Source organism: Biomphalaria glabrata, chromosome 13, assembly GCF_947242115.1.
Source record: "Biomphalaria glabrata chromosome 13, xgBioGlab47.1, whole genome shotgun sequence".
NCBI lineage: Eukaryota > Metazoa > Mollusca > Gastropoda > Planorbidae > Biomphalaria > Biomphalaria glabrata.
The window spans coordinates 27,439,124-27,452,615 of record NC_074723.1 but is presented as its reverse complement, the minus strand read 5'-3'; the positions used below and the strand labels follow the sequence as shown (position 1 = coordinate 27,452,615).

At 36.7% G+C, this 13,492-nt stretch overlaps 1 protein-coding gene across 3 annotated transcripts in view; it reads left to right on the top strand.

The window, feature by feature from the left end:
* LOC106055528 (small cardioactive peptides-like) overlaps positions 1-5,149 on the top strand; it is a 41,746-nt gene extending 36,597 nt beyond the window's left edge. For 2 of the 3 annotated variants that reach the window (XM_056007762.1, XM_056007764.1), the window contains 2 exons: positions 4,368-4,616; positions 4,779-5,149. In XM_056007762.1, the coding sequence (XP_055863737.1) occupies positions 4,368-4,616; positions 4,779-4,832 (303 nt within the window). In that variant the 3' untranslated portion in view covers positions 4,833-5,149. Of the gene's footprint in view, positions 1-4,364; positions 4,617-4,778 lie in introns of all 3 variants that reach the window. The other variant, XM_056007763.1, reaches the window with a different exon arrangement.
* Positions 5,150-13,492: the final 8,343 nt, after the last annotated feature.

Sequence of the window (13,492 nt, the reverse complement as noted above, 5' to 3'; positions counted from 1 at the left end):
ATTGCCATTAACAGTAACAGTCTGAATGTCATTAACATTAATACTATGTTGACAAATGCAATAAACAGTAACGTTTTGTCTAAATGTCACTAACACTAACAACATGTTGACATCTCATTCTTCACTGATATAAAACCAAAAGGAAGCATCGATGTAAGTGACCACTAGAAAGTGAGGACTGTTTGAGGAAAGAATTAATTTAATCTTGAATTTCAAACTATAATTCTTGTTTTACATATAATAAGATAGTATTAAAATAATGTGACATTTAAATAAAAAACATATATATCTCCATCCAAAAGTTTGCACCACTTTGGCATATTAAGCATAGCATTCTTAGGCATATAGATAACAAACCTTAAGACATATCACCAATACAACAACAATGTCTACACAATCATGTCACCAGTAGTACAACAATGTCTACACAATCATGTCACCAGTAGTACAACAATGTCTACACAATCATGTCACCAGTAGTACAACAATGTCTACACAATCATGTCACCAGTAGTACAACAATGTCTACACAAACTGTCACCAGTAGTACAACAATGTATACACAATCATGTCACCAGTAGTACAACAATGTCTACACAATCATGTCCCCAGTAGTACAACAATGTCTACACAATCATGTCACCAGTAGTACAACAATGTCTACACAATCATGTCACCAGTAGTACAACAATGTCTACACAATCATGTCACCAGTAGTACAACAATGTCTACACAATCATGTCACCAGTAGTACAACAATGTCTACACAATCATGTCACCAGTAGTACAACAATGTCTACACAAACTGTCACCAGTAGTACAGCAATGTCTACACAATCATGTCACCAGTAGTACAACAATGTATACACAATCATGTCACCAGTAGTACAACAATGTCTACACAAACATGTCACCAGTAGTACAACAATGTCTACACAAACTGTCACCAGTAGTACAACAATGTCTACACAAACTGTCACCAGTAGTACAACAATGTCTACACAATCATGTCACCAGTAGTACAACAATGTCTACACAATCATGTCACCAGTAGTACAACAATGTCTACACAATCATGTCACCAGTAGTACAACAATGTCTACACAATCATGTCACCAGTAGTACAACAATGTCTACACAATCATGTCACCAGTAGTACAACAATGTCTACACAATCATGTCACCAGTAGTACAACAATGTCTACACAATCATGTCACCAGTAGTACAACAATGTCTACACAATCATGTCACCAGTAGTACAACAATGTCTACACAAACATGTCACCAGTAGTACAACAATGTCTACACAAACATGTCACCAGTAGTACAACAATGTCTACACAATCATGTCACCAGTAGTACAACAATGTCTACACAAACATGTCACCAGTAGTACAACAATGTCTACACAATCATGTCACCAGTAGTACAACAATTTCTACACAATCATGTCACCAGTAGTACAACAATGTCTACACAATCATGTCACCAGTAGTACAACAATGTCTACACAAACATGTCACCAGTAGTACAACAATGTCTACACAAACTGTCACCAGTAGTACAACAATGTCTACACAAACTGTCACCAGTAGTACAACAATGTCTACACAATCATGTCACCAGTAGTACAACAATGTCTACACAAACATGTCACCAGTAGTACAACAATGTCTACACAAACATGTCACCAGTAGTACAACAATGTCTACACAATCATGTCACCAGTAGTACAACAATGTCTACACAATCATGTCACCAGTAGTACAACAATGTCTACACAATCATGTCACCAGTAGTACAACAATGTCTACACAATCATGTCACCAGTAGTACAACAATGTCTACACCATCTTGTCAACAGTAGTACAACAATGTCTACACAATCATGTCACCAGTAGTACAATAATGTCTACACAATCATGTCACCAGTAGTACAACAATGTCTACACAATCATGTCACCAGTAGTACAATAATGTCTACACAATCATGTCACCAGTAGTACAACAATGTCTACACAATCATGTCCCCAGTAGTACAACAATGTCTACACAAACTGTCACCAGTAGTACAACAATGTCTACACAAACATGTCACCAGTAGTACAACAATGTCTACACAAACTGTCACCAGTAGTACAACAATGTCTACACAATCATGTCACCAGTAGTACAACAATGTCTACACAATCATGTCACCAGTAGTACAACAATGTCTACACAATCATGTCACCAGTAGTACAACAATCATGTCACCAGTACTAACAGTATCGTTGTTGTTTGTTGTCAGCAGTCCGCACACACTTCCCATGTCTCGCGTGCACTGCCAATGTGTTCGTTCCATCAAGGTCTCAGGTGTGTAGTAGCACACGGCACTTGTACGTCCTACAAATGTGTAGCAGCACACGGCATATGTGTACAAATGTGTAGTAGCACATGTGCAAGTCATGTGTGTATTCAAAGTCATGTGTTACACGTCAAACTGACCTAGTGTTTGACCAGCTCTTCCTAGACCAATCGTTAGAGAAGGCCTCAACACGGACTGGCGACGTCACAACCTGTGGGAAGTTTAGACCAATAGCTCGTTGCCACGTCACAGGTCTGACATCTCAACCGCGGATTTGGCACCGAACTATTTGTCTAGACCGCTCGCATCACGTCGCAGGTCAGGCCTTCTATGACAATCGGTCTTGGCTCTTCTTGCTGACCACTTTAATGATATTTAACATTCAAATTTCTTGGGTTTATATTCTTAACACGAATGGAGCTTTGGTCCACTAATCAAACTTATCTTGTTCATTTTTTATAAAGTTTTTTCTCATATTATTTTCAAATTTTATAAACCTTTATTATCACGTTTATTATTTGCATTTATTACAATACGTCTATTCCGTTCATACCTGTATTATAATCAAAAAATAAACCTTTAGGGTGGAAACCTAAAAAAAACTGGGTAGACACGGATCTCGAACGATTTTCCTAGAAATTTGACAGTCGATGTGTATCGTTGAGAAAAGAATTACTAGCTTGTTGGCCACATAAGAAAACTCCAGATCAACCGTTATAAATTTTGAAAGTAAAGAAAGAAAAACAAATAAATTTGGCTAGAGAACTTGAAAATATTTTCTTGAACAGATCATAAATATTCGGTTCAATAAATAAATGTTCCGGATCTCTGTAAAGACCTATAAATAGACTATTCTAAAGTGAAGTAGATCTCTACCATCTATACATTCTCCTCACCGCGAAGAGGAAGGGGAGAAATGGGCCGGGCTAGAAAATTGTCTTTTTTTTTTTATTAGACATTACAAATATACTCTGAGAGGATTTACTAATAGAATAGAAATAAGACATATTTATATATCCATTATCAGACAAGTATTAACATTATCTATCAACATACAACTAATGTAAAAAAAAAAACGTGTATCAGTAGCTCATACTAGACAACTGAGTAAATTTTAATTTTAGAGAAAACCTTTTTTTCCCGAAGAAAAAAATAATAAATAAATAAATTATCATGGGCTTCAATTAGTACAGAATATCACATTGTAATGGAAATGAGTGACACTTTAACAACGGAAGCATTCTATAACCTTTGATTTCATTGGTTGTTATAAACAATGAGAACAACTGTATTAAACGTAGCGACATCTTGTGGTGGCAATGTTCAAGGAAAAAAATAAACAAGTTGCAAAAATCACTGATCGTTTCATAAAAGTAAATCTCATAAGATTACATTTTTTTTTAAATAGTTTTTTTACACTGTTCTTTGTCCGCCTCATCATGCTGTGGCTATGTTCTAGAACCGGAACTTGACTAACAGCCTTCGTTTCATACTGCTAAACTGTTGAGCACATTGCTATGATTAGTTGGCTCTTGTCCTAACATCTAGTAATGACTAACATTAATTTATGATAAATAGAATAGTCATACATTGAAACTAACAAAGTATTGAACATGTGAATAACATTTTGTGCACAATTTAACAACTAATTATAATTCACTTGTAGATTTAAATTATGTTGGCCTTTTAAGTATCCATGCTGTACGGTTATATATACAGTATTAATTTGAAAGTATTACCATAATTAAAGATATTATCTTCAATATGTACAATATTAATGAGGATAAAGTTTAAATAAATAGAAGATACAATATTGACAGTTCTTTAAAAGAATGATTAACAATCATACCGAAAAGGTTCATTTCTATTCATTCACGTTATAAGGTTTTCTATTTATATCTAAATATGTAGAAGTTTGGAATTACGAAATAATTATGAAAGCCTATATTTAGATTAGAGCTCTTGAGATAACTATTCTAGTCTATATGTACCAATTCTTTCTCCCCTTATCTAAAGCAGGGTTACCTCGCTTTTCCGAGAATGGGCAGATCGCAACTGAAGCCGGAGACTTTCTTTGACAACGGCGCATGCTGTGGGGTTGGAGTCAAAGCGGAATATTTCGTTAGCCAAGATGGAAAGGAAGTCATTCGATCGTCATGCGCACCGCATCTCGTCTGCTGTGAAGGTCTAAGGGAGATCAATGATGAGAAAACCGACGGAGTCTACTTCTCCCTATGTATTCCAGATACTCCATTAGCTGAAGAGTCAGTAAGTTATGAGACCACAAGGGGGTCACTACATAATTAGCTTCCCGAGGTTTTTATAATAAGATTTTAATAAACTTCCCATGGGGTGTTATTTTGGAAAATATTATCAAACAAATATCTCAAGGTTATTAACTCTTTTTTTTTCTTTTTCATTTTCTTACAGGGTGTTCGCTCTTCAGAAATTCTGAGCAGTTTAAAACGTCTCCTGGAGAAGTAATGTGTTGATTTGTTTTGTTTCTATTTGCTCAGATAAACTTTTGACTTTTTAGATTATATCCACATGACTCTTTTATTTCTGTCACATAGACCTGACAAATAGTTTGATGCTCACACATCCACACACATTTCTACACTCCTACACATCCACACATATTTCCATAGTCCCACACTCCTACACAGTCACAACCTCCACACACATTTTCATACATATTCATATCCACACCTAAAGAAAAAATACAACTACACTAACTCAAATTGCAATAAGTTATTGTTCTGGGAATACGCGCTAAAAATAAATAAATGAATTTATAATAACTGCCTTTGTTTGTTTCTTTGTGTGGTATTTAGTTCTATTTACGCCTATCATCCGCCTATGTCGCCCGATTTTAACTTCATCCTTGAAATTCTAAGACATACCATGGGCGTAGCCAAGAGGGGGAGTTTGGGGTTCAAATATGCAATGGTGGGGGGATTTTGTGACTATTTTTGGCTTTTATTTTAGGTGAGATTTTAATGTTAAACCACCACTTGACCAGCGCAATCAAAAAGGGGGGGGGGGTTGAATTTAAAATCCCTCTCCAGTCTTTCCACTAACTAAAGGAAGAACCTATTCTACGGTACGGTGCGATAAACGTCTACAGAAAGAATGAAGATAAATAAAGATTTATTAAGTACACACACACACATATATATATACACACATTCGGGGTGGGGGGTGGGGTCCGAAGCTGTCTATTTAATCACGTGGTCACTGGAACGTTGACTTGGATCCAACGAATTTCTTGGACGTGACAATATGGCCACAAGCATTACCGTCGTAACCTAGTGTGACGTAGTACAAGGGGAGATGTCAGGATGAATAGCAAGTTTGTAGAATTCTGAAAGAGCCCATAAGATTTCAACTGTTGAGAAAGAAAACAAGTTTGTCCCTGGTAGTGTTCCGGGTTTGCTAGTCGCCATGCCACTCTGACCTATCTTGAGTCTAGAGCTTCAGTTTTTACTCAAAACATGACTGGCAGTCCTAGTGTATTTTATAAACAATGCCTGAGTTTAGTAAGTGGAGGCCTGGACAGTATAAACAATGCCTGAGTTTAGTAAGTGGAGGCCTGGACAGGATTTTTTGTGATGGTCTGTGCCCTCGTAAAACGTCACTGTAAATGATATGGTCAATATTTATAAATCTTAAAGTACGCCGATGTTATATTCATGAATTGAAGAAAGAAAAAGAGTAATGGTACATTGAATATTATTTCATTGTTTTCCAGACATTTTATAGACATATTTTATTTTAAATTATACTTTGGGCGGCTGCAGTTTTGAACTGTCGAAAATCTGGTCCTCACCAAGGCTGCAGGAGACATTTGAGACCCAAAGGAAAGCCCTTATTGAAGACGGAAAGTAAACTTAAATAGAACGCCGGCGGACAACGACTTGGTCTGCTGGAGATGCGGGAAAATATACAGGTCGCAACTGGGTTTGCCTAGTCAGGTGAAACACTGCACTCCTCCTTCGAAATCGAAGACATTCCATTAGTGTAGTTATAAAGAGATGATACATGGATATAATTGGGTGTTAATGACAATTATGTTTATTAATGAACTATCAATAATGAATGAAACTACATTTAAAAAAAAAAAAGATTGAAGAACTTCAAGAGATATGATCGTGGCTAAGAGTGTTCTCTCTTAAGTACATGAAAGTCAGCTGTTTTTTTTTTTGTTTTTTTCATTGAATGAGCAGTTACTTGGGCAAGTAGATGTTTTAGATTGTAGCCGTGTCATGGTTGTGCAGCTGTTCGTTGGATAACCGAGTGTTCAGTTGACCGGCTTTTAGCCGAAGTCTTCCATTGTTTGACCGTTAAACTAATATTAATAATAAGGCTTGTCTTCGAGTCCGTAGAGTAATGAGGAATGCAGTATTTCCCATGGATACGTATTCCCGGCCGTGACCTACATATTTTGCCACATCCAGGGCAAGCATAACCATTGCCAGCCGGTGGTCGATTTAGATTCTCTTTTCGTTTTCTACGTCTGTCCTCGCCAGCGGATTTTCTTTTGGTAGACTTAAACCTATTCAGTTCCATACAACATATGTTCTTTATTGTTCTTTATTGTTCTTTATTTATTACTAGAACGTATGTGTGGAGCTAAAAAGTTCAAAAAAAAAGACAAAGAGAAGCTGGGTCTAAGTGAACAACTAGAAGTGTCGAGAAAGTCAAGGCTCTGAAGGCTGAAAAAAAAAAGAACCAGGAAGAAATGCCTCTAAATTCTAAAAGGATTACAAATAATTTGTAAACTCTGCGAAAGAATAATGGATACATAAAAAAGTAGAAACAAAATTCTTTCGTATTTTACTGTCAGGAGCTGAAGAGAAAATCACTTTCTATTTCTGTTACACTTCAATGACAATAGCTTTACACACTGGATACGCTCGTTGATTTGTTCCCAGACTTCCTATTGTTATTATGACTAGAACATTCCCAATTTTGTCTTTTTAGTTTTGAGCTTCCAATAAACAAGACAAATTTTAATGATCCCCAAACATACTTTTTAGTTCGTGAATTATTGTATCTGTTCCCAATGAAACGGTCCGCTCTTATTTTCTCTCTCTCTGAAACCAGCTTTTTTTTTTTGTCCACCGTAATTTCTCTGATCTAGATTTGGAACGACCCGCTCTAGTTCCCTCCCCTCAGAACACACAAACTTACTTTTGGACTGAATATACTGAATAACCTGGGTTCACCCCCCCCCCAAAATGAAATCCCCCCCCTCGCAGGGTGGATCGGAATTTAGTGACTGATTTTTTGCTTTGATTTTGTTTATTTTAGGTGAGATTTTAATACTAAACCATCACTTGCCCCAGCACAGCCAAGGGTTTTTGAGTTTAAAACCCCCTACCAAGGGGTTTTGAGTTTAAAACCCCTACCAGGGGGGTTTGACTTTAAAACCCCCTACCAGGGGGTTTTGAGTTTAAATCCCCTACCAGGGCTTTTTGTAGTTAAATCCCCCTCTTCTATAAAACAAAACCAAAAAAAAGCAAACAACAATTCCCAAATTCCAAGAGCACAGTTAAGGAAGAATTTGATTTTAAAACCCCCTCCGAAATTTACGATAAGCCCCCTATTCAATATAATTACACACTCAAAATTCTATGAGCGTAGCTAAATGGGTTTTGTCTCAGTTTTGAGTTTAAACCCCTCTTCAGCGGGGTTTGAAGGTAAAAAATTACTCTTTAATATTTAAAAACAAAGCAAATTATACACTCAATATTCTATGAGTGTAGTCAAAGTGGTTTTGAGTTTAAACTCACCTCCAGTGGAGTTTGAAGCTAAAAAAATACCTTTTCAATATTAAAAAAAAATCAAATTATACACTCTAAAATCTATGAGCGCAGCCAAATGGGTTTTGAGTTTTAAACCCCCCGCCAGCGGGGTTTGATGCTAAAAAATACATCTTCAGTGTAAAAAAAAAAAGCAAATTACGCACTCGAAATGCTATGAGCGTTGCCAAAAGGGGGTTTGAGTTTAAACCCCCCTTCAGAGGGGTTGATGCTAAAAAAAATATTAAAAAAGCAAATTACACACTAAAATTATTTGAGCGTAGCCAAGTCAGTTGGGAGTTTTGAGTTTAAACCCCTCTCCTACAGATGACTTTTTTTAAAAGTTTAAAACCCCTCCAGATGGTTTTGAGTTTATAATCCCCTTACAGAGAGTTTTGAGGTGGAAAACCTCTATCTTCATATATTATTCTAAAGCAAACTACAGTTACCATGACCGTAGCTAAATGGGGTTTTGAATTAAAAAAAACAACAACTCCAGAGATTTTTTTAGTTTAAAACACCCAACAGATGATTCTGACGATAAAACTTCCCTTTTCGATATAAAATCTAAAGGAAACTACAGTCACCTAAGTTCCAAGAGCGTATTCAAGAGAGTTTACACATTTCTACCAGTGGCGGGGCTCCTTTAATAAAGTGAGTAAATAGTCATCTGAGAAATGTAAAAACACTAAATGCATGATATTTTCGGGACATGTTCTCCGACAAAATGAATTATGCATAATAAGAGTTGCGATGACATCCTAGTACAACTTGGCGCCACACATTCATGGAGATCCTCAGAGCAGGTGGGAAGAGGCTTCAGGCATTACCAGTGACAGATTTTGTGGAAACGGCTTGACGGCAAATGCGCCGAACGGCTCGGGGGGGGGGGTCTAAGTCAGTAAGAATAGCACATTAGGTTTTTGAAATAAAAAATTTTAATAGCAGAAAAATGCACTGTAGATACCTCAGAATATGCATTTTTTTTTTGGCTTTCAATACCAGAAATAGTGCTTGTGCTAGTAGCGCTCCCCCAGACCCCCTCGCTGTCATTGGCGGGGGGTCTACAATTTTTTCCACTAAATCCAGGAAGAACCTATTCTAGGGCACAATAAACATATTCCGAAAGAATGAAGGGTCAGAATGTAATAAAGATTATGTACACACACACATACATACATATAAATATATTTTTTTCTCGGGGGGGGGGGGGGAATCGTTTTAGTTGTTAATGTCCACTAAAGGGTTCAAGCTGTATCCTCATGGGGATTAATTCAACTTTTACCACCACATCTGCCAAGTACGATGTCTTTCCCTTGTTCAAGATACCTGAGAGATGAACTCCAATTGGTAGCATGGCTGGAAGGATTAGTCCTCCCGTAGAGCCATGGCAAGAAGCTCTGCTGTTAGGCGTAGTGCCTTTAAGCTCCCATACAGGTCAAGTGACTCTGCAGACAAACTACCCCGCAGCTCTTGGAGCTGTGGACACTCTTGCAAGATATGCGCCACTGTTTCCACAGTGTCGGCATCGGGCATCAAAGTATGGCTGGAACCGTGCAAAGTAAGCAACAACAGGGCAGTGCCCCGTTCTACAATGCACAATGATGGATTGTTCCGACCTTTTTAGCCTCCACCATGGATCGTCGCGGTCCTGGCGAATGTTGCCAGACTCCACGGGCTTTGTTGGAGCCATCCCAGGATTTTAACCACTTGTCATGTACCCACTCTCGGATTAATGTCGTTGCTTGGTTAAACGTACTTGGGAGCACTTTCGCTGGCCAGCGCTCCTTCTCGTGCTAGAGCAGCGGTTCTCAACCTGTTGGTCGCGACCCACTCTGTGGTCGACTAACAAATTGTCAGGGGTCGCATAAAACCATCGAAAATATGGCTTTTTTTTTAGGTCTATTTTAGCGTAAAACTTGACACATATAAAAGTTTTTTTTTCATTGGAATTTACAATTTTTATTGTTGTTTGAGGATAGATGTTGCAGACAGCTGAATCATAATTAATTTCAAACATTTTTATAGTGACAGCAGAAATAAAGTTAACAGTCTTAATGCATAACGTATTGTTACGCCTGGTCGTATTGTAATGCTCTGGACAGTTGTCTATTAGGTTAAATATCAGCATTAGTAAGACAATTATTTTGTAAGATAACGATGAATTTTAAGGTGCACCTTAAAATTTAAACACATTTATATTGGAACATCCAAAGTGTAAAATTTTGTAATATGTAAGTCAAAACAAATACGTTTTGAAAAAGGTTGAACAACGCATCTATAAATTTGAATTTTAATACGTAAACTTTGTATAGAAATGCATAATATATTGGAAAATATGAACTTTGGATGAACTCCTAAAAGTAGCAGGGTAGTAGGACAGCCTGGGCCTCGGGTAGTGCTCTGCTAAGATATGTTGTTAAACGTAGTGCCTCAGAGCTCCTCCATTCAGTTCAAATGACCCTTCAGTTGTCTCCCCGCAGCTCTTGGACACTCTCGTAAGACATACACCAGTTTCCTCTGCCTCTCCGTTAGTTTAAGCAGGAATTGAAAAACTCCAGTATGTTATTTGTAGTATTTATAGCAAAGTCTCTGAAGTCGAATGTATAATGCCGAAAGAACTGTTATGTCATTTTGATAACTAGCAACCGAACTTTGTCGACATGGATACCCAGTAGTTTAGAGGAATGGTTATGCATATAAATGTTAGAGATTTAAAGATGATTTTTTCTTTTGCAATTCACTTCAAACGACTACGACAGTATATGAGTGTATAGGAGAAATTTGGTTCATTTTTGGGAAAAGTCTAAAATATCTTTGAAAAATATCAGAGTGGTGTCTGCACAGAAGGTGCTCCTAGTATGGTAGTATGTTGATCTGGTACAGAATGAGTCACCAAAAGTTTTCGGTACTCAGTTTTTGATTCATCGTCGAATATTAATATCGAAGACAATGTTAACTAAAATAACACAAAGCAATGAAAAGCGTCAGTGCAAGGATCAATTTGTTACCTTGCGTCTGAAAAAAAAAGTCCAATCCTTCCAAATGAAACTTCTAATTGGCAAACAAAATTAGAGAAAAATACTAGTATATGTTCCCAATCTTATCTCTATGAGTATATGTTCCCAATCTTATCTCTTTGAGGAAAATGACATTGAACCTGACAAACGAATAGATTGACAATTTTGTAAAAGAACATTTGCTAAAGCTTGCGACAAAATTTCATCCAACTTTCCAAATGAAATTAACGTTCCATATCCACCTGCCAGAACTCCAACAAAAGTCAAAGTTGAAGATGTTTGGAGACAGAAATAGTTGATTGAACTCATTAATACGGATGCAGCAAAGCATGTCTCTATAGGTTCACAAATCTGGATCAAGCGTTTGCAGTCATGTCCCAATTTGTCTGTGTTGCACCTCCTTCTTCTTCAATTAGTGGAAATACATTATTTGTATAACAGCATGTTAATTAAAAAGTTTAATTACAGAAACTCGTTACATGTGTATGAAATGTGAATAATGTGACTAAGAAATAGAAAGGTCAATATATGTATGACATAAAGATATTATTTCATTTATGTGTGATTGGATGAGAAGGAGAATTACATATTTCAAGAATGTAATTCCTTATTGTTTCACGATTAAACATAAAGCTTTGGCTATGCAAATCATTTTTAAATTAGGCCTACAATTATAAGTTTGTAACGAAAGTAATTTACTGTTGGGGGTCGCGGCATAGGGAGGAATTGTAAAAAGGGTCGCCGAGTAAAAAAGGTTGAGAACCGCTGTGCTAGAGCATCTGCCTCCTCGTTACCAACCACGCCACAGTGCGAGGGCACCCACTGCATTAAGATGACAGTTTTTCCCCTGTTCAAGATATCAAATAAAAAACGGCTTAATTTAATAATTTGCGATGGTAGAACTTTTGTTTTGGTATTAATAATGTAGGAGGAGGTGATCTACAGTTAAATTAGTTTTAGTTAGAGTAGTTTATTTAATCCGGACATTATATGACTTCGAACACTCACCGTTTTTTTTGTGTGGCCATTACATCTTTATTTTGATATTTAATATGAAACTATCACGCTGTATAATGACTTTACCTCTTCCTAGGGTTAAGACTATATTTTTTGGTTGGCTAAGTCTATACTAATGATCCCGGCATTATTTATTTTATTTTTGGAGCTGATTTATTTGATTCAAAAGCCAAGTTGTTTGATTCCATAAAAAAAAAATTATTAACAGGGTGTTTGAATTAAATTATGATTTTCTTACCAAAATTTATTTCAAACAGCCAGTTTTGGACATCAATGTTAATGATCTTATATTATATTTTTTTTTTTTTTTGTTAGAGAATAAATGGGCAAATGTTTGGAGTGAGCTTGGTACATTGAATGAAGTTAAATGCCTAGATCAGACCTACTAGATCAGGGGTGGGCAACCTTTTTGTATCGAGGGCCGCATTAAAAAAAAATTCGGAATGGCGGGCCGCACATATATATATATATAACTTAGAAAGATACGCTAGCTAACACGTTTCTTTCTTTTTTTTCCCACACTCCACGTTGAAAAAATACAACAAAAAATAGCAATGTTTGAAACCAATTTTACGATTTTAAAAAAAAATTGCTGTTCTCTTTCTAAATCACAATATCCTCACAAATATACAGTTGTACTTAATGTGCAATTTTTTATTTTTTACACTCGTGCATAATGTTACGGAACTGTTAAACTATATTACTAGCTGTTGCCCTTGTGACTGCTGTCAAATTACAGTCAGTCAACATTGACCAGTGATTATACTTATTTATTTTCCACAAAAAAAAAAAAAAAAAACAAACTTGCTCACTGAATGAGACAATTTACCTTCCGGAAGTTAAATGTCGGGACGAGTGAAACCTGCTCTTGTGGAGTATCATCAGAGAATGCTGGCCATGTCATTTAATGGTGTATACAAAATCAAGAGGCCTGAACAAGACTCTGGCCCCAGAGCCCTCCAAAGACTATTCGGAGAACTGCCTGATCTGGAAGCCAATGTGCGGTTAATCTCAGATATAGGATTACTGATCTGAACCCTCCAACATGTAAAATGAGAACGAAGAAGAGCAAGAAGAACAGATGTATGTGTACCCAAATAGTATGAACAGCAGCAAAGTTTTTTTTTTTTAAAGTGTGGAAATACAGCTTCTGGCATCAATAAGACTCCCGTCTAAGTACTGACTGGAACTTCTCTTTGCTTTGAGCTATATCATCTGGAGCTGAATCAGCTTCTGCGCTTAAGGTGAGCTGATGGTATTGAACAAGGTTCTTGACGTCTTAAAATTTGCTTTTACAAATTGC